At 37.2% G+C, this 24,167-nt stretch overlaps 3 protein-coding genes across 4 annotated transcripts in view; 2 read left to right on the plus strand and 1 right to left on the minus strand.

Moving 5' to 3' along the window:
* CCPG1 (cell cycle progression 1) overlaps positions 1–1,464 on the plus strand; it is a 42,094-nt gene extending 40,630 nt beyond the window's left edge. For both annotated transcript variants that reach the window (XM_087821352.1, XM_016224907.2), the window contains one exon: positions 38–1,464. In XM_087821352.1, the coding sequence (XP_087677478.1) occupies positions 38–227 (190 nt within the window). In that variant the 3' untranslated portion in view covers positions 228–1,464. The remainder of the gene's footprint in view (positions 1–37) is intronic.
* Positions 793–24,099, minus strand: PIGB (phosphatidylinositol glycan anchor biosynthesis class B). The gene is made up of 12 exons (XM_016224920.2): positions 23,952–24,099; positions 21,796–21,931; positions 21,279–21,396; positions 19,785–19,889; positions 18,054–18,184; positions 14,616–14,756; positions 12,570–12,621; positions 11,351–11,562; positions 10,690–10,754; positions 3,298–3,511; positions 1,481–1,661; positions 793–1,167 (listed from the first exon to the last, which is right to left on the minus strand). The coding sequence occupies exons 1-12, from the start codon at positions 24,082–24,084 to the stop codon at positions 1,030–1,032; spliced, it is 1,626 nt and encodes a 541-aa protein (XP_016080406.1). The 5' UTR covers positions 24,085–24,099; the 3' UTR covers positions 793–1,029.
* RAB27A (RAB27A, member RAS oncogene family) overlaps positions 23,880–24,167 on the plus strand; it is a 77,923-nt gene continuing 77,635 nt past the window's right edge. The window contains exon 1 of the mRNA XM_016224931.2: positions 23,880–24,134. The gene's annotated coding sequence lies outside the window, so the exon portion shown is untranslated. The remainder of the gene's footprint in view (positions 24,135–24,167) is intronic.

Raw genomic sequence — 24,167 nt, forward strand, 5'->3', positions numbered from 1 at the left:
ACTCTAACATAGACGAAAATGTGTTTACTGCTTTCAGTCGACCAGATAAAAAGAAACGTACAGTAAATATTGAAAACTCCAGGCATCGAAAACAAGAGCAGAAGCACCCTCAGCCACAGCATTATAAGAGGGAAGGTAAATGGCATAAATATGATCGCACTAATGGAAGACACATGGCAAATGTCGAAATAGAATTGGGGCAGTTACCTTTTGACCCTAAATATTGACCATCACGATTAAATTAAATTAGAAAACTAGCAAATATGGATGCTTTCTGCAATGTTTGGTGTTGAAACTAGGATGAAATTATCAAGATAACTGTCTTTTTATCATTTCTAAGTGTCCATTTGATGACTTTATATTGTTACTCAGAAGCATCAAGCAAAAGCTTACTAACCTGCATTTTCCTGTTGTTTAGCTTTGCTGAGTATTTTTTGGCACTGGAAATGTTCAATTATAGTTCTGTTAAGGGAGCCAGGCATGCCACGGATTTTGTGCATGAAATGAGACTTCCTTTCAGTATATAAGCTTAAAGCAAGCTCAAGTCATACATGACGAAGTGTAATTAACACCAATATTTGTGTTAAATTTGCAGTAGAGCTTGAAAAAGTACATTGTGGTGGAATTTCTTCTTTAACATGTTATAATCTTACTCTTGCTTCTTGTCTTTCTGTGGGTTCAAGAGCCCGTTGACTTGTGAAGAATTTGCTGCCTTATGAGCTTGCTGACTTGTTCTCTTGTGAAATTTCTTGCACATCTGAATATTGTAGAAGAAACAATAAAACTACACCATGAGGAAAACTAAAGGTCTTTATTTAAAACCTGGGCATTGTAGTAATATACGATTTTATACTGTGTGATATTTTTCATACATTTCCTCAGTAGTAATATTTGGTAAAGCAGTTCATAGATTTTTTGCTAGTTCCTTGAATCTTATTCAGTGTTTATTAGTGTATTTAAGGAGCATCTGAGTATTTCTACGCAGCAGTGTCTCATTTCTCGGAAAAGATATAAACACAGTCCAGAACTTCATCTTCTGTCGAGTTTCCCTTTTAGCTTCCGTTCATAGATGTATATGTGACTTCCAGTTCGACCCTCTGGCAAGTGAGTGTGGAAGAAAACAGCAGTTCTCTCATAGTTTCTTGAAATTAGGAAACCACTGATTTCCTAGAAAGAAATGTTTAAGTAAATAAAGGCTACATTTTGCTCAGTACTGTTTCAAGAATTTTAGGATGGCTTATTCTGATTTTCGCCTGTATAACTTTCCTTAATAAAACAGTGCAGTTTCTTAAATAATGGTAAGTAATATATGTATCTTGATATACATAGAACTGGGGCTGATTTTGACTAGGGAAAAGGCCAATTACAAAATTACAGGGCTTAAAAAGAACCATAAAAAAGTTGTATTGTCTAGTTCCCTGAGTGTTGACTAAAGGTGAAATAAAAGTACCGTTTTTTCCCTTTTTTCACGTTTCCTTACCTCTTCCAAAACGTTGAAAATGATCAAGTAAGTAGGCAATGTTGAATTGTTGTGAAACTCTTTATACAACCAGCTTAAGGGATTTTGATAAAATATATCTGCTTCATCAAGATACTGACTTTTTCCAGTAAGGTCTGGGGGACATTGGAGAAATCTCATTGGAAGTGGGTAGTGGACATGGCTATGAAAAGAAAAGTTATCATTACAATTAAAAGAAGTAAAAGTATTGTGGAAGTTTTCAAATTACTCTTAAGATATAACATTTTACATAACAAAATGTGAAATCTGAATCTGAACTGGATTCCCGTTGAGGTGAAGAAGCTAGCCTTTAATATGCTTTCCTCAAAGGTGGGGAGTGTGATTCTCACACCACCTACCTGTGCAGCAGCAGCAGAACCTTTATTTACATTTGCGTAAGATTTAGTAATGGAGAGCAATTTATGTTCACGGATTAACATCCAAATAAGTAATGGTTTTATTGTGGCCTAGAAAGACTAGAGTATATGTAAAAAAGACGGACTGATGAATTATGACAAGTTAACACCAGTTACTTGAACCATGCAAAAAGCCGTGTTTATAACTTTGCCTCAGGAAATATTAATAAAAATAAATACGTGATAGAGGTTTATTTTATGTATGAAATGCCTACAAAGTAAATTTACAGAAGACCTAATACTTTGTGACTTTTATAATTTTGGAGATAAAGGGCAAAGCAGAAATAGCTGGCAGCCTTGTATTCCAAAGTAGACATCAGACTTATTTTGCTGCATTGTGTACTTTGAAAAAACCTAAGATGAGAACTTAGTGACAGTCAAGCACGGCAACCATGTATTGAAAACAACTTGGTACCTCTAGAATTCCTGTTCTCTGCAGAGTTACCACTAATGTGAGCATGGAGGGAAGGTGAATGTCCCTCTTTTAGCACTAGTCTTTTTTTATATAGTAGGGGAAGCTGAAGTTGAAGGGGTACTTGGGGTCTTACATCTAACCTGTGGCTTTTGCTAGGCAATCCTAATTTTTAAAATTGTTTATTGATTGACATAAGTAGAGTATTCAAAAAAATGTTAAATTACCTTAAAAAGATAACATTGATACTAAGTTGACTGAATATGCACATGGAAAATTAACTTCAGATTGTTTACAGCCAAATTAAGTTAAATAGATGTAGAATTTTCTACAGAAAGGCTGTTTGGCCTTGTACAGTTATTAGGCAATTAGTAACTAATACACCTTGAAATAAACATACAGCCAAATGGATGTCTTTAAATGCCCTGCATAGTTAAGACAATTTTATTGTTATATTCCCAGAAACACTTAATTCAAGTATTAGGAAATCATCTCATTGAATTCCTAACTTTTACAGGTGAGACAACTGATATCCAGAGATTAAAAAGACTGGTTTAAGACAAGGGCAGAAGTCCAGCAGTAAATCTGGACTAGAAGCAGTGTTTTGATACTAACTCAAAATTGTATACATATAAGCTGTATGTATCACAAAGATTTGTGGTAAGGTCAGTGATAATTTAATTTCTTTACTAAGAATACCATCAAATAACTTAGAAATTTATACTATAATTAAATCTGATGGCAAATCTAAATTGTTTAAATTTTTAAAAAAGGATATTAAATTTAAAAGTGGTACATGATTTTCACTGACATAATTTAAATGTTTTAAAATTCACCAGTGAATAAATACGGAGTTTCAAAATATTTTATAATCATTTGATCAGTGATCAATTAATTTAAATCCAGGAATCTGAGTTTTAAAGTAGTTTCATTTTCTTAAGAATAGCATATAGTGGAACAACTTTTATTACCTATAAAAAGGAGTAGAGTGGCAAGGCATCATTACAAATACTGAAGCTGCAGATTTATTGGGATTGTTGTAACTGAGTTCTTGAATATGAGTCATGACATCGAGAGTACCTCGTTGATGAACTAAACCAGTATAGAGGGCAAGGAGCATATTTGATAAAAACAGGAAACTTAGAGCTGGTTTCTTCCATGTTTTCAGGTGGTTTAGTGAATACCCTGTATGAAGATAGACATGTTTAGTCCGAACACTGGCAATGTTGTTTTCTTATAGCTGAGCAAATGTTCATTGCAGATACATTTATAATCTTTTGTGGAAGTAGCATAGAGGTAATGCTGTTGTGGACAAACAAGGTATAATCCGTAGTTCACCTTTATAATTTCTCTGACAATTCACTGTCATTGTCCATTGTCATCTCGGTCTTGACCTTTTTATAGAAAAAGGAATTGAAGTATAATTGAAAGATTATGGCCAGGGAGACCAAGAGACCCAGATTTGAATTCTTGCTCTGGCACAGGTTGCTTTACTTTGCTGAGCATTAGTTTCCCCATCTGCAAATGGGATAACAGTACCGTTTTCAAGTATTAGTAATAAAGGTATGTCCAGTGCCTGTCCTGGTATATAGTAGTTGCTAAATAAATAGGATTTTTATTCCATTTACCTCTCTCTTTAATATCTCAAGCACTAGCAATAGATTGTATACATACAAGTCTTAGTAATTCTGGAGGAAATACAGCGGAATGTCTTGTTAGAAAAATACCTCACTGGGCTCCTGGGAGATTTTCAGTGTTCACTATATGAGTGGTGGCATGGGTCTCTTTTTGCGGAAAAAGAGAAGCTAAGGCCCCCTATCTCCCCTCCTAGTGTTGGGCAATTTAGAGATGCTGAACAATTTTCCTTTTTTAATGTGGCAAAAATCTGGTAGAACAAATGGAAGGATAAATGAAAAGTTTAGTCCTACTCTAGCAATATCCACGGATAATGAGCACATTAAAGTCTGTTGAAAACATCATCAAAGAAGGGGCCTTTACAGTAGAAAAGAATAATCTTATTAGTAAACTTCCTTGACATTAGATTTCATACTCTACATACATCGTCTTCACAGAACTAGATAATAGTTCTTTTGGAATTTGGGTATCCAGGATCCAATCTACATACAGCCTGCCTGAAATTTCAGCACTAATTCCCACTGGGGCCAAGGTACTATTTTCTATGACCATTAATTACCTAGGTGACTACTATCAGCTGTCTTAGCTTGGCTCAGTCACTAAAAATAACTGAAGATGAATAAAATTAACTTAGAACTGTTTCCGTGTAACTACACTAACATAAAGTGGGCCTAGGAAGGATTGTTGAAATGAAATTTGGGCAAGAAATCGGCAATGCTCAATTTTGTTCCTCTATCAGTATTTTAGATAACATTACCTATAGTTGATTCCCTTCACTAGTTGGAATATCACACATCTGTTTCACCTAGCACTACTTAAAATAGCTCTGATTATCCAAAGAACATTCTGGAAAGTGTGATAAAAAAGGTAGCCAGATCAAGAGACCCAAACCTTCATTGAAAGCTTAAGCCTAGATTGGTAAGATGTTTCAAATGGTAAAATGAGGAACTTACTAAAGATGAGAGCTAAAGAATTAGCTTTATTAACAACTGAAATAAGGTTCAAAAGTTCTGCTATCTGTAATAAATCTAGTCACAGAACAGATCAGCAAATACAACTTGAAAGTGAAGTTAAGTGCTTTCTTGGGTTGACAGGCAAAAACTAAATCTACCTAGTGGGCTCAAATTACAAAAAGGTACATTAAAGCCTACTCTGGCAGGGCCCTAGAAGGTAACTTGCTTTCAGGAATGTTCAAATAAGTATACGATGGGCCTCTAAAGCGGGTCCCTCACTAATAGTTTGTTTATTCACTAAATGTTCATTTAAAGTGTTATCAGAAACTATGGCATTAGGGACACAGAAGCATGAGTGATTGATACAAAATGGAATACACAGTGGTGAGTGTTGTAAAAATGGCATTCTGCATCAAATGCAGAAAGATACTGGCTTGCATTCCCGGCTTCCTCAGTATTGAAGGGGTCTAAGTTAGGTGGTGATTTTCACTTTCTGAAGCTAGCTCACTTTATTTTTTTATTTTATTTTTTAAAAATAGGTCTCTTGATTTCAGAGAGAGGGGTGGATTGAAACATTGATGATGAGAGAGCCATTGATTGGCCGTCTCCTGCATGCTTCGTACTGGGGATTGAGCCCATAGCCTGGGCATCTGCCCCAACCAGGAATCGAACCTCGATCTCGTGGATTATAGATCGATGCTCAACCACAGAGCCACACTGCCCAGGCAGAAGCTAGCTCACTTTAGACTAATGGGTCCTTTCAGTGAGAAATGAATCTTTATATTTGGAGAAATACTGTAGTGTTGGGAAGAGAAGGAATAGTCGAATAGTCTTGAATTTGATGACTGAGGATTTTCAAGCCATCTATCATTGAAAAGTTATCCAAGGGGATTTCAGAAAGTGGTGTTAAAGGGAGAGTTGGAAAGGTAACAGCTTGAGTGCTAGACTGAGTCACAAGAGAATCCCAGAATCCATGGTTTTCTTATAGTGAAACAGTATGGTTTCTTTAATATTTTAAAGAGGTAATAAGATCCTAATAGCTACCATCCAGTAAGTCTACTAAATTTATATACAGATACAGAGATGCAGTTGTCAGCAAAAGGATTCATCCTAAAATGAGCTAGAGCCACAAAGTTAGCATTACCTAAGTTGAAATATAAGACACTATACTTACTGAATTACTGAAGATTCTGGGAACACATGTTCTCTATCATATAAAACCATTTATGGAAATCTCTCAGCCTCATGCAGTTTCCATGAGAACAAGGACATAGTATGAACCCTGGTGACTGTCAGAATACAGGCCCCTTCATTTCACATAGTGGTTAACTCAGTGCTAAATAACATCCCAGAATATTTAATTTCCTGTTATCTGGGCCTACAAAAAGATTTAATAGTGGGTATATAGAAAATTTCTGGAAGAATTCATAAGAAACGGATCATTGTGTCTGGGGAATGGGGCTAGATGGTTAGAGGATGACACTGATGGTTTATTTTTTGTGTGCCATGAGTATTTTTATAATAATAATAATACACTGGGTTCTTATTAAATCACTTAGATTACTGTTAAAAAGGTGTTCTGAATCCTTTATGTCCCAGTTGACAACTCTTAAGGATATAATCTTAAAATTGAGTATATAAGAAGCTGCCTCATGGGTTGGTTCCTTTACTCAGCCATATCTCCTAATTGTAATTTATTGTTATTTATAAATTATCTTGATGTACACAGTCACATTTTAAGTTTTGGATATTTTTAGTGTGTTAATCTGTATTCTTCAGCAGTGACTGATGAGTTCCTTCTAACCCAGGTAAGGTTCATTGTAATGAAGAGAATGGAAAAGTTGGGGGCTGTACATCGCTGATCCCATCAAACACTGAGGGGTGGGTAGCAAGGATGCATCCTGGTTTTGGCAAGAATTATTAGAAATCTCAATGTTAAGAAATCTAAGTTCTACTGATTAGAGATATTTCTGAGTTAATGTTTTCATTTTTAAATATTCCTTGGGAAAGCTGTAAAGTCAACTTGATTTCATTGTTTACATGAGAAGAACAAAAGGTAGTTTAATTCTGGAAAGAAATATACAGGAGAATGGGCGTGGGGAAGAGAGTCTTTGAACTATTAAGAACCATAATGAGAGTACTGGGCACAGAGGGAGATATAAGAAATTTTGTCCCACTTTGCTAAGGAAAGAAGCTGTATTTTCATCCATAATGTGAAGTCAATAGGTAAAGCCAAAACACAAGATCTTTAAGCATGTTATTAGCATTTAATCTAGAGATAACAAAATAACCACTTAAAAGGGTGATTGCCTCTGGGGAGGAGAAGTGGGGGAGAGGGCAGTGGAAGCATTATTTTGTAAAAGAAAACTCCTTATGTTATGGCTTTTGAAATAATGCACCTATGTAATTTTCATAAAAAGATTAGCATGTGGAGAAACAAAGGGCCTAATAGACAAGTGTGCACTGGCTACTCTGGTTAAAAAAAACCCCACAGCCCGGCCGGGCGTGGCTCAGCGGTTGAGCGTCAACCTAGGATCCAGGCGATCGGGGTTCGATTCCTGGTCAGGGAACATGCCCGGGTTGCAGGCCCCATCCCCAGTTGGTGGCGTGCAGGAGGCAGCCGGTCAATGACTCTCTCATCATTGATGTTTCTACCTCTCCGTCTCCTTTCCTCTCTCTGAAATCAATAAAGATATATTTTAAAAACAAACAAAACCCCCACAAAAAAGACACCCAGAATGGATTAGCAGGTGCCAGAAACGAGCACAAATGACAGGTTCAAAGAATTTCAGTGTCACTAGACCAATGGCACCTTTATTTTACAGATAAGGAAACTGAGGCACAGAGTTATACAGTTCACTAAGGATCAGAGCCAATCACAGAGGGTACATTTTCTAGAATTAGGTCCTACTTTTGGATAGGACTGAGGGAAACTCAGAGAAGAAAAGTTACTGCAGACTGAAAAAATGGCAGCAATTATTCCTCTTCCTATGTCTAGTCCCTACATGAGCCTGAAGCTTATTTCTCATCTCTCATATCTGCCCTGGCTTTGGGACAGTGGTGGAAGTGACAGTGCCAGTTCCATGCTTGAGTCTAAAAAGGCCTTGTACACTTCTGTTCCTTCTCTTGGAACCCTGCCCAAACAAAGTGAACAAGCCCCAGCTAGCCTGCTGGAGAATGAGTGTGCACAGAAAAGCTGAGGTACCTTAGACGTAGTCAGCTGAACCTCAAACGTGAGAGCCCAGCCTAGGTCAGTAGAGCTGTGTGCACCCCATCTGCAGCTGGTTTTATTTGTGTAAGTGAACTCAGAGGAGATGAGAACTGCCCAGCTGAACTACAGACTTGTCAATAGAAATAAATGGAGCTTTAAGCCACTAAATTTTTTAAAAGATCTTTTGATTTTTAGAGAAGGGAGGAGAGAGCAATATCCATGTGAGAGCGAAACACTGATCAGCTGCCTCCTGCATGACCCCTACTGGGGGTCAAGCCTGCAACCCGGGCATGTACTCAAACCGAATCCTGCCAGCAACCTTTTGGTGCGTGCGATGACATCCAACCAACTAAGCCACAGGGCTAATCCATTAAATTTTAAGGTGGCCTGTTACACAGCAATGGTCAACAGAGGTGTCATGTTTATATAAAATCAGGTTAAAATAGGTCACACAAGAATAGAATAAATGACATTTGAAGCACAATATAACAACATTTCAGGTGGTTAGAAAAAGACTCAGACATCAATAACTGATGAGAATTGTTGTCTGACATCGTTCCTGAGCATCCAAAGACATATCTAGGTGAGCTTGCTACTTAATTGGTCCTATTGTTAGAAGCTCTTAACATAAAAGAGTTCTAACTCTTAATGAGTCTCCTAAGAATCTGAATCTTTGGCTCACTCAAGAACCTTGGGGGTGTGTGTGTGTGCAGGAAAAAAATTGCATCCTAATAGAGGGTCAGGGGTTTTGGTGGGTCTCAGTCCTTTAGGGATCCTTCCTGAGTGGACACAGGATGGAAGAAAGGCTGATTCTTGTCCCAAGAAGAGCTCAACCCTCACCAGCATTTTATCTAAGTCTTTGGGATTGGGAGCAAGAGTTTACTGGGATCCTAACACTTAAAGATGTCATCTTTTGGATGGAATGAGGTTAAAAAAACTCAGTCTTTCCCTAAAACACTTTGTAAAGATGCACACACAAGTGAAATGCTGGAAAGACCCAGATTATAAAAATGAAATCAAAACAACTTCCTAAATTAACCAAACAAAACCACACATTTGACTTTCAACAGTCTGGCAATGCTCACACGGGCAAAAATCAAACTTGATTTAATTCTAGCTCAAATTTGTAAAAAAAGAAAAGATGACTGATTCGTGAACAAATTTACTCTGGTAAATGGGCCCACTATTAAAAGACTTGCCAAATAGTTGTTAGATACCTATATTGTTACATGTGACTGCATTGTATATAAGACCATAAAGTAATGATATAGCCCTGGCAGGGTGGCTCAGATGGTTGGAGTGTTGGCCCATACAACGAAAGGTTGTGGGTTAGATCCCCCACCCAGGTTGGGGTGCATGTGGGAGGCAACCAATCGATGTTTCTCTCTCCCTCCCCCACTCTTTAAAAATCAATAAACATTTCCTCAGGTAAGGATTAAAAAAATGGCATAAATTAACTTTGGTTTCAGTACTTCAGATGTATAAATATATACAGTGTATTTTTGTACTTAAACTGGAGAGAGTACATCTGAGGTCTGTAGGAGATACTGTATACATGATCAAAGAAGGCTGCTTAACTCTGGGTTCTTTGGAGTTCTTTTTTAATTAAAAAAAATTGATACCATTAACTCCCTAGTTTTGCCCTGTCTCCAGTCCCTGTTGATTACTCATTTCTTCCCTTCCCAGTCCTGTGATTTTGATTTTTTCTTTTAGTGATTACTATTTGAAGGAAACTAACAGTCATTTATTTTGAATTAAACTTGAAGTTAATAAAGTTTCAATTCATAATTTTTCCAAACCAATATAAAAATTCATATTTTCCAGAGCTGGATGATATAAAACTTTAGAAGTCACATGTAAAAAAATAAGGTGTGAGTCACTTTTAAAATTGCTAATGCAGCCCTAGTTGGTTTGGTTCAGTGGTTAGAGCATCAGCCTGTGTACTAAAGGGTCTTGGGTTCGATTTCCGGTCAAGGGCACGTACCTCGGTTGCAGGCTTGATCCCCCACCCCAGGTGGGGTGAGTGTGGGAGGCAACCAATTGATGTCTCTCTCACATGGATATTTCTCTCACTATCTCTCCCCCTCCACTCTCTCTAAAAAATTAATGGAAAAAATACTCTTGGGTGAAGGTTAACAAAATTGCATGTGCGTCAGAGTGAGTCTTAAAGCAACAAAAGCGTTAAAAACTAGTTTTAACAGCTCTAAATATATTTACATTTACGAAACAAAGAACTTAATAGTTTAATAACCATAAACTTAAAGTAGCTATTCTAAAATAGACATACCATTCTATTACTTTTTAGTGAGATTTTTAATAGCCAGAAATACCACCACCAAAAATGCTTTGGATATTGGATCCTTATGATTTTATCTCACTGTACAGGACACAGGAAAAAGGATATTTAGGTTTCAGAAAGAGAATACTGCAGTAACATAATTATTTTGTAGTTAAGAAGCAGTTCTCTTTTAGCCTAGTTGAAAATAAATATTTTAATGAGGAGAGCTTATTTTCTTTTACCTACTTCTATATAATTTTTTTCTATATTGAGCAAAAATACTTACCACAGAACACCATACAGAACGGTAAAACTGGATAGATAAACCTGAATTCTTTGTGGCTCAACATGCTATAAAAGAAAAAATATTAAAATATTTTCTCATATTACATGATACTTTGAGAAAGTAATGTATTTAAAAGAAGTGTAATTAATACAACCTGTTCTTCCAAGTACTGAGACTGAATTTCATACTTCAGGAATCAGTGTCATTTTTTAGTTATAAGGTGATGTGTTAAAAGTAATCCTAACATTTGATCCCAATGTCTAATGTACAATTACATTCTAAAAATGGGATTTCTATTACCAATCCAAATAAGTCATTACTCAAATTTGGAACAAAGATACATATATATTTATTTAAAAATATTATTTCTCTGGTCCTTTAATACTTAAAATTTTGGTAGTTTCTATTTTTTGAAAAAGAGCAAATGAAATTTGTTCAACTTCTTAAAAATGGAATGTAATTCTTGTTAAGTAAACTATACATATCAGAAGTATTCATTCTATCTGAGCCCAGCATAATTACTACTTTTCCTGTCTGCTAAATAATCCTGATTAACAAATCCTAATTAATGCATGTCCAAAAGGTAACAGTTTACTTTTTGAAGAATTTAATTTCTTGGTAACATTATCAAAATTAACTATTTGAATAAATAAAATCTTACCTGTAAACTAGAAGTGTCCACAGCACAGTTACCAAAAGTATCCGGTACCTCTTTGGGGCTAGAAAGCAGCCATGAATAAAGAAGGGTAGGTGAGTACCCAGAACCACCGGAAATCCTTGACTGAAGTACCAATGCCATGGATGAGAACCATAAAATGCTCCCAAATTTTGCAGCACGTTAAATTTCAAAAAATTATATTGAACCAGAGTCCACTGGCATAGTTAAAGGAAAGAAACAGAAATGTGTTAGTGCCAAGTATGAATCTTTGGCATTAGGGAAGTTGGCAGAATCTTGACATTAAGTCAGGAATGATCTAAAAACCAAACAATAGTTTACACTAATTTTTGATTAATGAGTATATAAAATCATTTTTTTATGTTCTGAGCATTAATGTGTTCTTTGTTCATTTGTAAAACAAATGAGGTTTCTGAGATTTAAGAAAGCATGACTAAACATTCAAATCTGGACAGTTTTAGACAGAATTAGAGCTAAAGAGAACACTTAAAAATAATTTTTAAGAGTGAATTTATATGGGGTACCCACATAAAAATTTTATTCTAGTACCTTATATCACACATTACCTAGTAAGATAAAGCTTTGAAAACATTACAACTGGAATTATGGTACACAACAGAAAAGAATCAACAGCAGCAACAGCTAATGTACCACTGTAAGCATTATATGTGCAACACTCACTTAATCCCCCAACGTTATGAGACAGGTATCACAATTATTTCCAGATAAAGAAACTGGCAAGAAAGGTACGTAACTTGTCCATCACAAGACTAATAATGAGGGCACTAGGCTTCAAACTGCAGCAATCTGATTCCAGAGCCCATAAGTGACTTAAAAATAGGGAACTTAAAAACAACCTATAGTCATGAGATTAAAATGTCCAACCAGTGGTTAATTTGAATTCTGGATGATTACTTTGAGGTCAGCTAAAATAATTTTAATAAATCAAAACTTTATTGCTACAAACCTGATAAAAATGCCTTAAAAAGTGGAATGTTTTGAACTTCAACTAGTAATACACAGTTCTGTTATAAAGCACAACAAATTGAACCAAAGGCATATACTAGCAGTTTTTAAAAAATGTAACCCATATCATTTTTAAAAAATGACTTGCCTATGTTCTTAAATATTCATGCATTTAAAAACCAGGTTGAGCTTTTAGTGTAATGGTTAGATTGAAAATAGTTTAATACATTTGACTTACTTGACCAAAAAATATGCGATCAATTATCAAAGACCAACTCAAAGTGACAAATCTGAAAAACAAAAAGAAGGATGATGCATATTCTGAACTTACTGAAAATCCAATATTGGCATATGGCTTTGCAAATGCCTTACATCAAGCCACGTAAAAAAAAGCCACTTTATTTTTAAAATTTATCTTTATTGTTAGAAGTATTACAAATGTCCCCCATTTTCCCCCACTGATCCCCTCTACCCTGTACCCCCCTCCCCAGGTCTTTACCACACTATTGTCTGTGTCCATGGGTTAAGCATATATGCATGTAAGTTCTTAGGTTAATCTCTCCCCACCCACCTACCCCTGCCTTCCCTCTGAGAGTCGTCGGTTTGTTCCATGCTTCTATGTCTCTGGATGTTTTGTTCATTGGTTTATTTTATTCATTAGATTCCACATATAAGTGAGATCATGTGATACTTGCCTTTCTCTTACTGGCTTATTTTGCTTAGCATAATACTCTCCAGGTCCCACCATGCTGTCTCAAAGGGTAAGGGATCCTTCGTTTTTACAGCTGCATAGTATTCCACAGTGTAAATATAAAAAAAGGCCACTTTAGAAATGCTTTAGTTTCATATACTGAATATGGATTTACACATTCTGAAAGATCTTTCATTACATAAGCTGCACTTAAGCAAACTTTGAAAAATAAACACTGTATTATCTATTGCTGTATAACAAATTACCCCAAAACTTGACAACTTGAAACTATGAACATTTATTATTCTCAGTTTCTCTGAGTCAAGAATCCAGCCAAGTATGGCTTAGCTGGATGTCTCTAGCTCATGGTCTCTCATGAATTGTCAAGATGTTGGCTTTCTGAGTGAATAAACTGTATCATCCTGCTAAGAGTAGAAAGGATTTTCATCTCCCTCAGTGTAAAAGCCTTCAGGACCTGAGCCCCTGCTCTTCCTCTGACTTCATTATCACACTGTCCCAAGCTTACTCTTCTGTAGCCACTCCAGTTTCTCTGCTCTTCCTTGAAAATGCCAAATAACCCCTGCATCAAGGTCTTTGCACTTTGGTCCCTTTGTCTGGAATATTCTTTCAGGTTATCTACATGGTTCACTCTCTCATTTCCTTTAGTTTTTGGCTCCAATGTCACCTTATCACGGTGGGGGCTTCCGAATTACTCTTTTTTTTCCTATAGAACTTACTGTCAATTGAGAAATATATTACAAATATATTTGTTTTTAGCTGTCTTTCCTCACTAGAATGTAAACTTCATGAGGGCAGGGACTTTTGTTTTGTTAAACTGCTCTATCTCCAGCATCTGTAACAGCACCTGGCACATACTAGGGTTAAATATTTCCTGAGTGAAGGTAATATATTCAAAACGATTTTTATAAATCTGAGAAATGACAACAGTGTTTTAGTCACCAGATGACTTAGTCCTTTTTAAATACTACCAAAAAATACTTGTACAGAGTGAATACTAGTGTGTTAAAAAGATTCACATTCATACCTTATTAATAACTGCTTTGGATACTCTACTAGTACTTGGGTTAAGTCTGATCCTAGGAGCTCAAAAGGTAGTTAGAAGACCTGGGTTTCAATCTTAGTTCCATTATAGCAACCAACCCAGCGACTTTGGCTAACTCAGTTTTAATTTCGCCAAGCCCCGTTTCTTCTACAAAACAAAAACACCTACATTGCCTAGATCCAAGAATTTTGAAAATCATAAGGTAATGTGAATGCCCGTTATAAATTATAAAGCCCTGTACAAATGTAAAAGAATCAAGTATCTCTAAAATGTATCAGAAATATTTAGGAAGTATAGGACAGTTCTAAGAAAAATTGCAAAGATTCTTACTCATTTAGGCAAATTAAAATTCTTGTACTTAACTAGAATCGTAAATGTTACAATATAAATTTGGAAATATTCTGTTTCCTTGATCTGACAATTGTCATTGACAGAAGATAAAACAATTGACTGAAAGATGTAAAAATCTTGTTTATAGTATATAATTTGGAAGTTATTAAAATTAATAGGTGGATTGTAGCAATACTTACCCAACAGGTAAAAACTGATGTAGAATAAGATTAAGCTTTCTCTGTTCTTGCCAGAAATGTCTGAAGAGCAAAGGTATCCATGGAATGACTGCTGTGGGGCGAATGATGAAGGCAAGTGCCACCAAGGATGAGTACTTTACACTGTAAACAAGGAAAATGTATTGTCAAGACAACTAGGAAGTGAGTTTAGAAGTTATCTATTTATACTGTGATACAACATTTAAAAAAAAGAACATTTTCCTTTTGTTATAAATAGCTTTGTGAACTTGGGAAAGTTACTTACACTTTCTGGCTCTTAATTTTTCTCATCCATAAAAAGGGGTAATATCTAAGATCTTTTCCATCTCCAATATCCCAATTCTGGTATTTTGAAATAAGCAGTTATTCTTTGTCTTAATGTTAGTCATGTTTGCTGAAAGGTATACTAACTTTTAACTACACAACTCTGCCAGTTGCTTTCCTGATGGAAAAATTATCAAGTCTCTCATAAGGATATAAAAGTCACATAAAACCATTTTCTCAGGAAGAAACCAAATGCATTTAAAGAAACATTAGGATCATTTAGGCTATGATGGGCTTCTGAGTCCATATGATTTTGTTTTGAAAGTAAGCTGTTAATTTTATCCAACTGAAAGATGTGTATGTACAACCGATAAAAAGCCTGCCTATAAAACCTATATGATAGAAATGTGGGTTTTTACTACTAAGACTTCTTTCAGTAAGTGGTTGAAGGAGATTATGTGATAATTTAATCATGGACCACAGGCAGTGAGTTATCACCTGGAAATATACTTAGTCCTGCTAAAAATTGAAAGCTAGGAAAAGAAAACAACTTTATTATACTATTATATACCCAACAAATAATAAATAATTGTAAAGAATTTCTAATGTTGGTGAGGATGTACCACCAGAAATTTCAAATTCAAATGCTTACACAGATCAGGTAAGTAATAAAAATGAGTGATGTTGGTCAGGTGGGGACTCTGATATTGTCATGAAGGAATCCTGGCCCAAAATGTTGTTAGACCTCCCTTTTTTCTTTCAACAAAAACGAGAAATCCAGATATTATGTAAGATCATCCAATTTTAAAATGTTGCCAAGTGAAATAAAACATAGTTGTGGCTTGGTCTGACTTGCAGACAGCCTAATTGTAACTTCTGCTGTAGTGAAACTCCCTGGAGGACAACCAAATGTGTATTTCTAGTCCCAATCTCACTCCAAATTTTCAGACTTGGGCTTCTTACTCCTTTCTGAATGTTTCTACATAGATTTCTTAGTGGCATTCAAAATCAAAGTGTCTGAAGTAATTCCCACAACTTTCCCTCAAATCTGTTCAGTGCCTAGTACGTAAGTTAATAGTATCACTCAGTTTCTCAGTCTTAAAACTTTGGAGTCACCTTAAATAGCAACTTCTCATTCATATATCACTGTTTCTCTCCCATTCCCACTGCCATCATTTTATATCAAGTCCTGTCATTTGGCTGGAATCTTTCCATAGTCATTGTAATCATTTTTGGGTTTTTTTTTTTTTTTTTTGGTATTGCCCAGAAATATTCCTTCACTTAATAACAACATCATTGTTATTAATACTTATTGAGCACTTACTTTGCAGTAGTCCTGTGCTATACAATTTTAATAGATTCTCATTTTACAGAAATCAATGCTTAGATATTCTCATACCACCCTTAAAAAAAATCTTTCATGTACAATACTTGTATTTTTAAAGGTGTTTGCAAAATGTCATTTATTGTCAGGCAAGGAATAGTACCTGTAACAGAAAGAATGCTTATATAGCGGTCATTTGTCCCACATGACCCTCCTTTCCTGACTGAATTGGAGAAGGACATCTGAGCCCAGGTAGCCAATCTAAGGCTGGCCAGTGTGAAAGCTCTGTCCAGATAGGGACAATGACATTTAAGAGGCCTAATCAGATTCTCTCAAAGTGAATGTGAGATGCAAAGGAAGTGGGGCAATTGGTAATGAGAACAGAAGTAGACAGACTGGCTAAGCCTCAAACTGATGGGTGGCTAAAGCAGGGATTCATAGGCTGGGCTATAAAGGCACAAGCAAACAGCCATTCCCCAAAACTACCTTGCATTCTGCATAACCTTCGAATTCATTTATGTGGCTGAGTTATTCTGTAATTTTATTCCAGGCATGGCCATGAACCTAAGATGTCTATTTTCCTTATTTCTACTTTTTGTCTTGTAATAAAATCCTTATCATATAGATAACTTAACTGAATGCCTATTCTTGCAGTCAAGAGTCTGCAGAAATGATCTTAATTTCTTCCTCACAACCACCTAGAACGGACACTAGCTTTTTTTTTTTTTTAAATATATCTTTATTGATTTCAGAGAGAGGAAAGGAGAGGGAGAGAGATAGAAACATCAAAGATGAGAGAGCCATTGATCGAGCTCACAACCCGGGCATATGCCCCAACCGGGAATCGAACCTTGATCGCCTGGATCCTAGGTTGATGCTCAACCGCTGAGCCACGCCCAGCCGGGCGTGGACACTAGCTTCTTAACTAGACTCAAATTCTGGCTTTCTCCCTTTCATTATATCCTGAATACAGCTACTACAAGAGAATTCTTTCTAAATCAGATATGATTATGCCATGCTTCTCAGAAGCCTCCAATGTTTCCCTACAACCTACAGATTAAAGTTCAAATTCTGGAAAAGAGCGAAGTCCCTTTTCAGTCTCATCCCTTACTCTTCTCCCCCCCCCCCCCCCCATGCATCCTACCACACATTAGCTACTCTGGACAAGCTGCCCAGAACACAATGAAGCCCCTTTACAGCTTTGTGCCTTTGCTCACGTTGTTCCCTTGGCTTGGTATTTGCTTCCCCAGTTTATATGTATGTGCCCAAATTAGGTCCATATATTTTCTATTTGCCTTCCTAGCTCTGTTCACCTACTCCATGTGCAGGGAGGCTGACCTGTATGGACTGTCAGTGGGGTATCTTGTTTTCCGATTGGCTTTGGCTCACTGGGGGACAGAAGAATTGAGTCAGGATATTTTATTCCCTGAATTCCCTTCCTATGGCTAAAGGCAGGCTGTCTCCTGTTGGGGCCTCTCAAAGTCATAGCTCTGCATGGATTCTAGTAGTGTTTCCTCTCCTTGCTCCTTGGGGCCACAGGGTAATAGAAACTTACTGCTGAGACTAGTCCTGGGGCACTGTGGTATCCCTTATTGGCTTTTCTAAACATTGTCTACACCTCTGTAAACTGTCTTTTTATTAACCTCTCCTTAATTATCCAGTTTGAGTATATCTGTTTCCAGCTATAATAAATGCATCAATTGAATATCTGTGGTTCTAATAACCTTCATAAACATTAGGGGGGTCTACTGGACACTGCAATATTTTGATATTTAAGATTTTTTTCAAAACCATGCTTTAGAGTTTTGTACATAAACAGTAATACATCTCACCTGTTCATAGACTTTGAACCTTCCAAAGGGTAGTAGAAAAGAGCAATTACAGTGAGAACAGTTTCCATGGTGTTTGTAAGAGTTCTGGTACAGCAATACCATGTGAACCAAGAGCACAACTGGCAAAAAAACTAAGAACAAATATGAGCAAACATATATGGAGTGGGAAATGGAAAAATTTAGTTAGTGTTATCATAAGTCTATGGAAAATAGCAAGCAAGTCCAAATAATGCAAAAATCACATCAAAAGGTAAGTAATGTTAAAAGTAGGCCTGTCCAAACATTGTTTTTAAGAATTTATATCAATACCAGTCTGTGATATCAGATCTATATTTGTTAAAGTAGTTTATACTTTCAGATACATTTTTATGGCATTGGGTTTGATTTAAATCTCACTTCCTGCTAATAAAAGACACAAAACACGACTTTTTAATGATATAGGTTATAGAGAATTAAAATTCTTAACTGTATTCTCCTGATCAGTATTCCTCAAATTGTCTTATGTTACTAACAAGTAAATTTACTTTATATTGATCTTGGTTTGGAATGTTGCCCTATTTCTTGATGAAAAATTAAGACAACACAGGAGAGAGAAAAAATATCAGGAAACATCATTAAATTTTAATTTGAAAATTATATTTTTAAACCAGTTTTTAAAAGACTACACAAACAGAAGCATCATTAAGTCTACAAAACAACAAAAGAAGCTTGTTAGTTGATGGAAGGGTGTTACACAGGTGTACTAGCTTCCTAGCTCTTCAAATATAACCGTTAAAAATTGTTCCCAATTTTTGTGGAGTTAAAGGCTTTTCCTAAACTAGAAGAACCTAGTGTTGCTACTTTGGAGGAAGGACTTCAAAGGCATTATGCCTTTGTCATTTTAGTTTGAGCCTTCAGCAGTGTATATAAGCACAAAATAGAAACTGTCTTTATCCTGGAATCAGTTAGCAAGGGCTCATTTGCTAAACCAATCTGTCTTTTTAATGAAAATCAACACACTACCTGTAGAAATATGTCCTGTTAATTTTAGTAAATTGTTAATATTTATTAATAATTATAATAAATTCCAGAAATGTGTTGGTGAATTGGTACGTTGGAATTTGGAACCTATCTATTTCCAAAGTGAAGTAACAGCAGTACTACAGCATCCAATCACTCTTCAGGATATGATTTAAATGGAAAAATCCATTCAAGATTTGAATGGGAGATCAGGAATCTATCTCCCCACTGAAATAAGCTAAATGACAAACGACAGCCTTCTACACCACACCCTTTCCCTTACATGGTCCAGCTATTTCAAAAACACCAGAGTGTTTCAGTGAAACCAGTGCTTCAGTGAAAAGGTATTTCTCAGGCTGAGTCTCAGGTAGAGGAATAGTCTCAGGTAGAGGAACAGGGTTGTAAATGGCCTAGGTAATTTGTGAGGTGAACTATTCCTACTGAATTTTATGGAAAGTGAGGCAAGGACTGACAGCTTGGAAGAATGAAGGTGCTTCCAGAGGCTGTCTCCTAGGGTTTGAGGGCATCAGTGACTTCTGCCGCCTAGAGCCCGATCAGGAGAGAGACGGCGTGTGCCGCATGCATTTTACTCTTCTTAATTATGGGAGTACCTCTATAAAGTTGTATGAATTGTTTTCTGAAACTGGTTTGGGAATCAACATTGTTCCATGTGTTTCATACTCATAGGAATGAAATAACTGCCATATAGTTTCTAAAGTGTTTAGGACTTACCACCCATCTTGCTACTTGCTGATTTTCTAGTTGCTTCATTAATGAGTAAAGCCTCAAGTCGGCTATAGCAGACAGAAGTGCTTGGGCAAGTCTAGGAGTCCAAATCTTCATTAATTAAAAAAATAAAAATTAAAAACCTTTGTTGGTTCACACTGAATTATCATAAGACATCAAGCTAATCTAATTATCAATTGAAAGCCATTCTTAGTACAAAAGTAGATATACTGTATTATTCTATTCTGCAAAAATAGCTGGTTTTCTACAAAAATTACATTTATTTTTCATGGAAACGTCCAAGGTAATATACATACACACACGCATATATTAATACAATTTCAACACTAGTAATTTTAATTTAAATAGCCAGCAAACTATTTCACTGTGCCAGGTGGGTCAGCTTCAGGTTGAAGGCAGTAGACAGGTCTTGGAGGAATAGGAAGTTTTTGTATATTGAAGACCCCTTCATTTGTAATATAACCTATTTCCTGGGATATAAGATTTCCTTGATGACATGTGTATCTGCCTGTGGTTCTAGACTTTATGGATACCCTTGCATGATCTACATGCTAGTGGGTAGCCCTGGGAAAAGAGAATTCACAGCTCCTAAGTTCTACCTGTGTCAGTGAAACTGCTACCGCTCAGGATATTTCCATGAGAAGCATGTGTTTTACAGGTCTGATCCTTGTTTCTCAGTAATGGAGAATCAAATATCACTGCAAAGGGGAGGGTACAACACTGCCTTAAAAAAAAAAAGTCTCAGAACCTCACTGTCTCTCAGGCTTCAAAAAACCCTCAGGATTTGGACTGCCTTTGGAGTCCTGGGGTAGGTACTTCCCTAACAGAAAATTGGGAAGGCCCAGAGTTCTGAGTCCAACTTGACAGCTTAAAGGATCTTAACAGTGAGGTAGAGAAACTTTTGTACTATTAATTCTTCCTTTGTATCCTCTTCTGGCAAATAACCCCAGAAATACACAATCCAGGAATTACAACCCTATTAACTATTGAGGCCTAATTACAACATAGCACAATGATTTGCGCATCTCATTAAATTTTTGTCAAATTGATTTTTCTCCTAAGTTTTAATTTCAACACTTAAATTCTGAGTGTGTTTATATGTATTTAGTCTTCATAAGCTCATATAACATGGTCTTTAGCTCACAAGTTAAAAAAAATACAACCTGCTCTCGTTTCTTTATGAAGGAAATATACTTCTAAAGTCCAAATAACTAATATATAATGTAATCATTCTGAAAATCTTAACTGGATTGCTCCCAGCAGGACACTTTCATGCTTGGTCTTGTGTTCTAGTTACATCACAGCATGTCTTTGGGACCCTGCACTTCCAGATATGGCCAGAGTTTAGCAACAGTAGCCTTTTAAAAAAAAATTTCATGATAGCAACAATACCATTTAGTTAATATAGACTAAACTTTAAACAAGGATAGAATAAATCTACTTTTAAGAACTATTTTGATTACTTGTATTTAAACTTACCATCAACTGAACACTGTCTTTCCCCAAAATATGTAGAATCTTGTAAATGCTTGCAAAGATTAAGGGGTAAGTGTAACCCCTCAATCTTTCTGTCCATTCCCAGGTCAAATAACCATAATTAGTAATATTAAGGACTAATGTTCAGTAGCATTGAAACAAAACCTACTTTCATTCCCATATATAAAACTTACTTTTTGACACAGCTTAAAAACACAGCACTTTATACTAAATATTTAAGTTAAAAATGCAATTGGCTAACTAAACTCTTCTTCAAGGCAGGAATGTGTTTTTTACTTCAAATATTTTCTCCACAGTACTGAGCTAAAGGTTAACTCAAGTACATTAACATCAGAGAAATATATAGAAGAAATATTAGCATAAAATAATGGCATACTTTGATAAATTAAAATTATTTGGAGAAAATATGGAGGATTAACTGGAAATGTATAACAGAAACTAATACAATTCCTAAGATGAATACACATTCATAATCTGGAAAAGAAACGACAAAGGATATTTGAAAACCATATGATGTGCAACTTCAAGACATTGCCAGTATTCATCTGGAACAAAACTTGTCTGGACTAAAAAGCAGTTACATATTCGTAATGCTATGGTAAACAAGACCAGATAAATGTTTTCACCAAAAAGATCTGAAAAACAAAACAGGTAATTTTTGCACAAAAGTCAGGCAATTCTGTTTACAGAACTAAAATCTGCTGCCCTGGTTGGCCCCTTGCTCAGGCTCTGTTAAGGTACAGTAGTGAACTCTGACCCCTCCGCACTACTCTCCAAGCACACCTGGGCCCAGAGTTATATAAGGGCCAGAAACTCACCACTGGGTGATTTCCCTCTCCTTTCATTTAACCAATCTTTCTTTTAACTTACTGTATGAAGAGAAAATAAATACTGAAAAAGAGATTGGGTCTTAGCCACGTGGATTAGGTTATCCTATATGTGATTCTAATGGAAGAAACCAGCTAACAAATTACTAAGGAAGCAACTCTTTGTAATATGTGCCAAACAGTGGCTTATAAAATGATCTGTACTTTTTTTAAAAAAAATTTTTTTAAAAATTGACTTTAGAGATGGAGGGAGAGAGAGAGAGAAACACAGTATTTTTAAAAAATTTGAATTTAGTGCCTTGGCCGGTGTGGCTCAGATGGAGTGGCTTTCTGTGCACTGAAAGGTTGCAGGTTCAGTTCCTGGTCAAGACACATGCCTAGGTTTCGGTTTTGATCCCCGGTGGGGGAGTGTATGGGAGGGGATTGATGTTTCTCTCATACACTGATATTTCTCTCTCCGCCTCCCCAATCCCTCTCTCCCTCCCCCCTCAGTAAAAATCAGTAAAGTATGTCCTCAGGTGAGCACAATTTTAGAAGTCCGAATTTATATTAGTCTATTGCAGCATTTCAAAACTAGTATCGGGCAACACAGTGCAACAGGCAACAAGTGAGTGGTACTGAAATATAGGGGGCTTTGACTTATTTAGCCTGGCCTGTGCTGGCCGCCTGAGTATTTGAGTTTGCAACCTACCTCTGATTCACTGTGATTCTTTGCTATTATTCTGGGTTCCTGCTAGTCTCCTCCCTTCTCATGAAACACATTTTAAATGTTTCTCAGTTGGTACATTTAACACAATATACATGCCCCACCTGAACTTTCATCTTCCAGAAACACTTAAAGACACCTCACTGGACTACCTCTGCTGTTAGAAAACCTTGCCCTCCCCCCTCGAACAATTGAATACCTAAAAGTTCACCTCTAAGTCTGTTGAAAGCATGGTAATTGATTGTTGTTACTATCCTTAACCCTGATGGGATGCAACTTCTAACAAGCTGCAGGTTAGGCAAAGAAATCCCGAGAGCTGAGGCGCAGCTTCCTTCCCCTCCTCCCCTCCCCAATCCTCCTCACTTTTTTTTTTTTTAATATATCTTCATCGATTTCAAATTGAGGAAGTGAGAGGGAGAGAGAAAGGGAAACATCAATGGGAGAGTCATTGATCGGCTGCCTCCTGCACGCCCCCGACCGGGGATCTAGCCCGCAACCCGCGCATGTGCCCTCTCACTTTTTTTCCATCCTCACTTTTCATTTAGCAAAAAGGTTTCCCCCTTTTTAAAAATTACAATTTTTATTGAATTTATAGGTTTCCCCTCTCTTGGTCTCAGGTTTCTGAAGGAGTAACGAGGCATTCTTTTTTGCCGCTCCTACGGTCCTTGTCACACAAAAGGCGTGCAGGCAATACTTAATGAATGAGAAGTGCATCTTGATATTAAATACCCCCCGCCCCCAACTTGCTGGGGTGATTTATCTCCGGCCAACAGCACATCCAGACCAGAGAGAAGGCGGAGTGGGCAAATGAAGCAGGCGGAGTCAGAGCTGGTGCCTCCCCAGGAATCAGCCCCCCTAGCTGCTAAGGCTTGGGTAACTCTTGGCCTGGGTGCCCCCTCCCTAAAACAGGGTGGCGTCGCGCCTCCTCACTGCGCACGGCTGGGGGAGGGCGGCGTTAAATAAAGCAGAAGCCGGTGCAGGGGGGCGGCGGGGCTCGAGGATCCCGCCCGCCGGGAGCGCTCTTGGATTTCTTGGCACCCCCACCCAGCAGATGGAGCCCTCGCTCCGAGCCCGCGGCTTCCCGCGCTCGCCTCCCCCGGGGCGACCCCGCCCCTCGCTCACCTCCGCGCCGCCCGGAGCTCTTCTGGGCGCCGACGTACAAGGCCGACTTTCTCTTCCGCAGCTTCACCTTCTCCTGGGAGCGGTTCTGGAGGCCGCGGAAAAAGAGGCTGCCGTCGCCGGGCTCCCGCTCCATTCCGCAGGGGCTGCGGCGCCCGCCGAGGCGCCCGGCCGCCTTCCGCAGAGGTAGGCTGGCGGAGCGCGCGCAGCTCGGGGCTC

This window comes from Miniopterus natalensis, chromosome 1 (assembly GCF_054644295.1).
Source record: "Miniopterus natalensis isolate mMinNat1 chromosome 1, mMinNat1.hap1, whole genome shotgun sequence".
NCBI classification, from domain to species: domain Eukaryota; kingdom Metazoa; phylum Chordata; class Mammalia; order Chiroptera; family Miniopteridae; genus Miniopterus; species Miniopterus natalensis.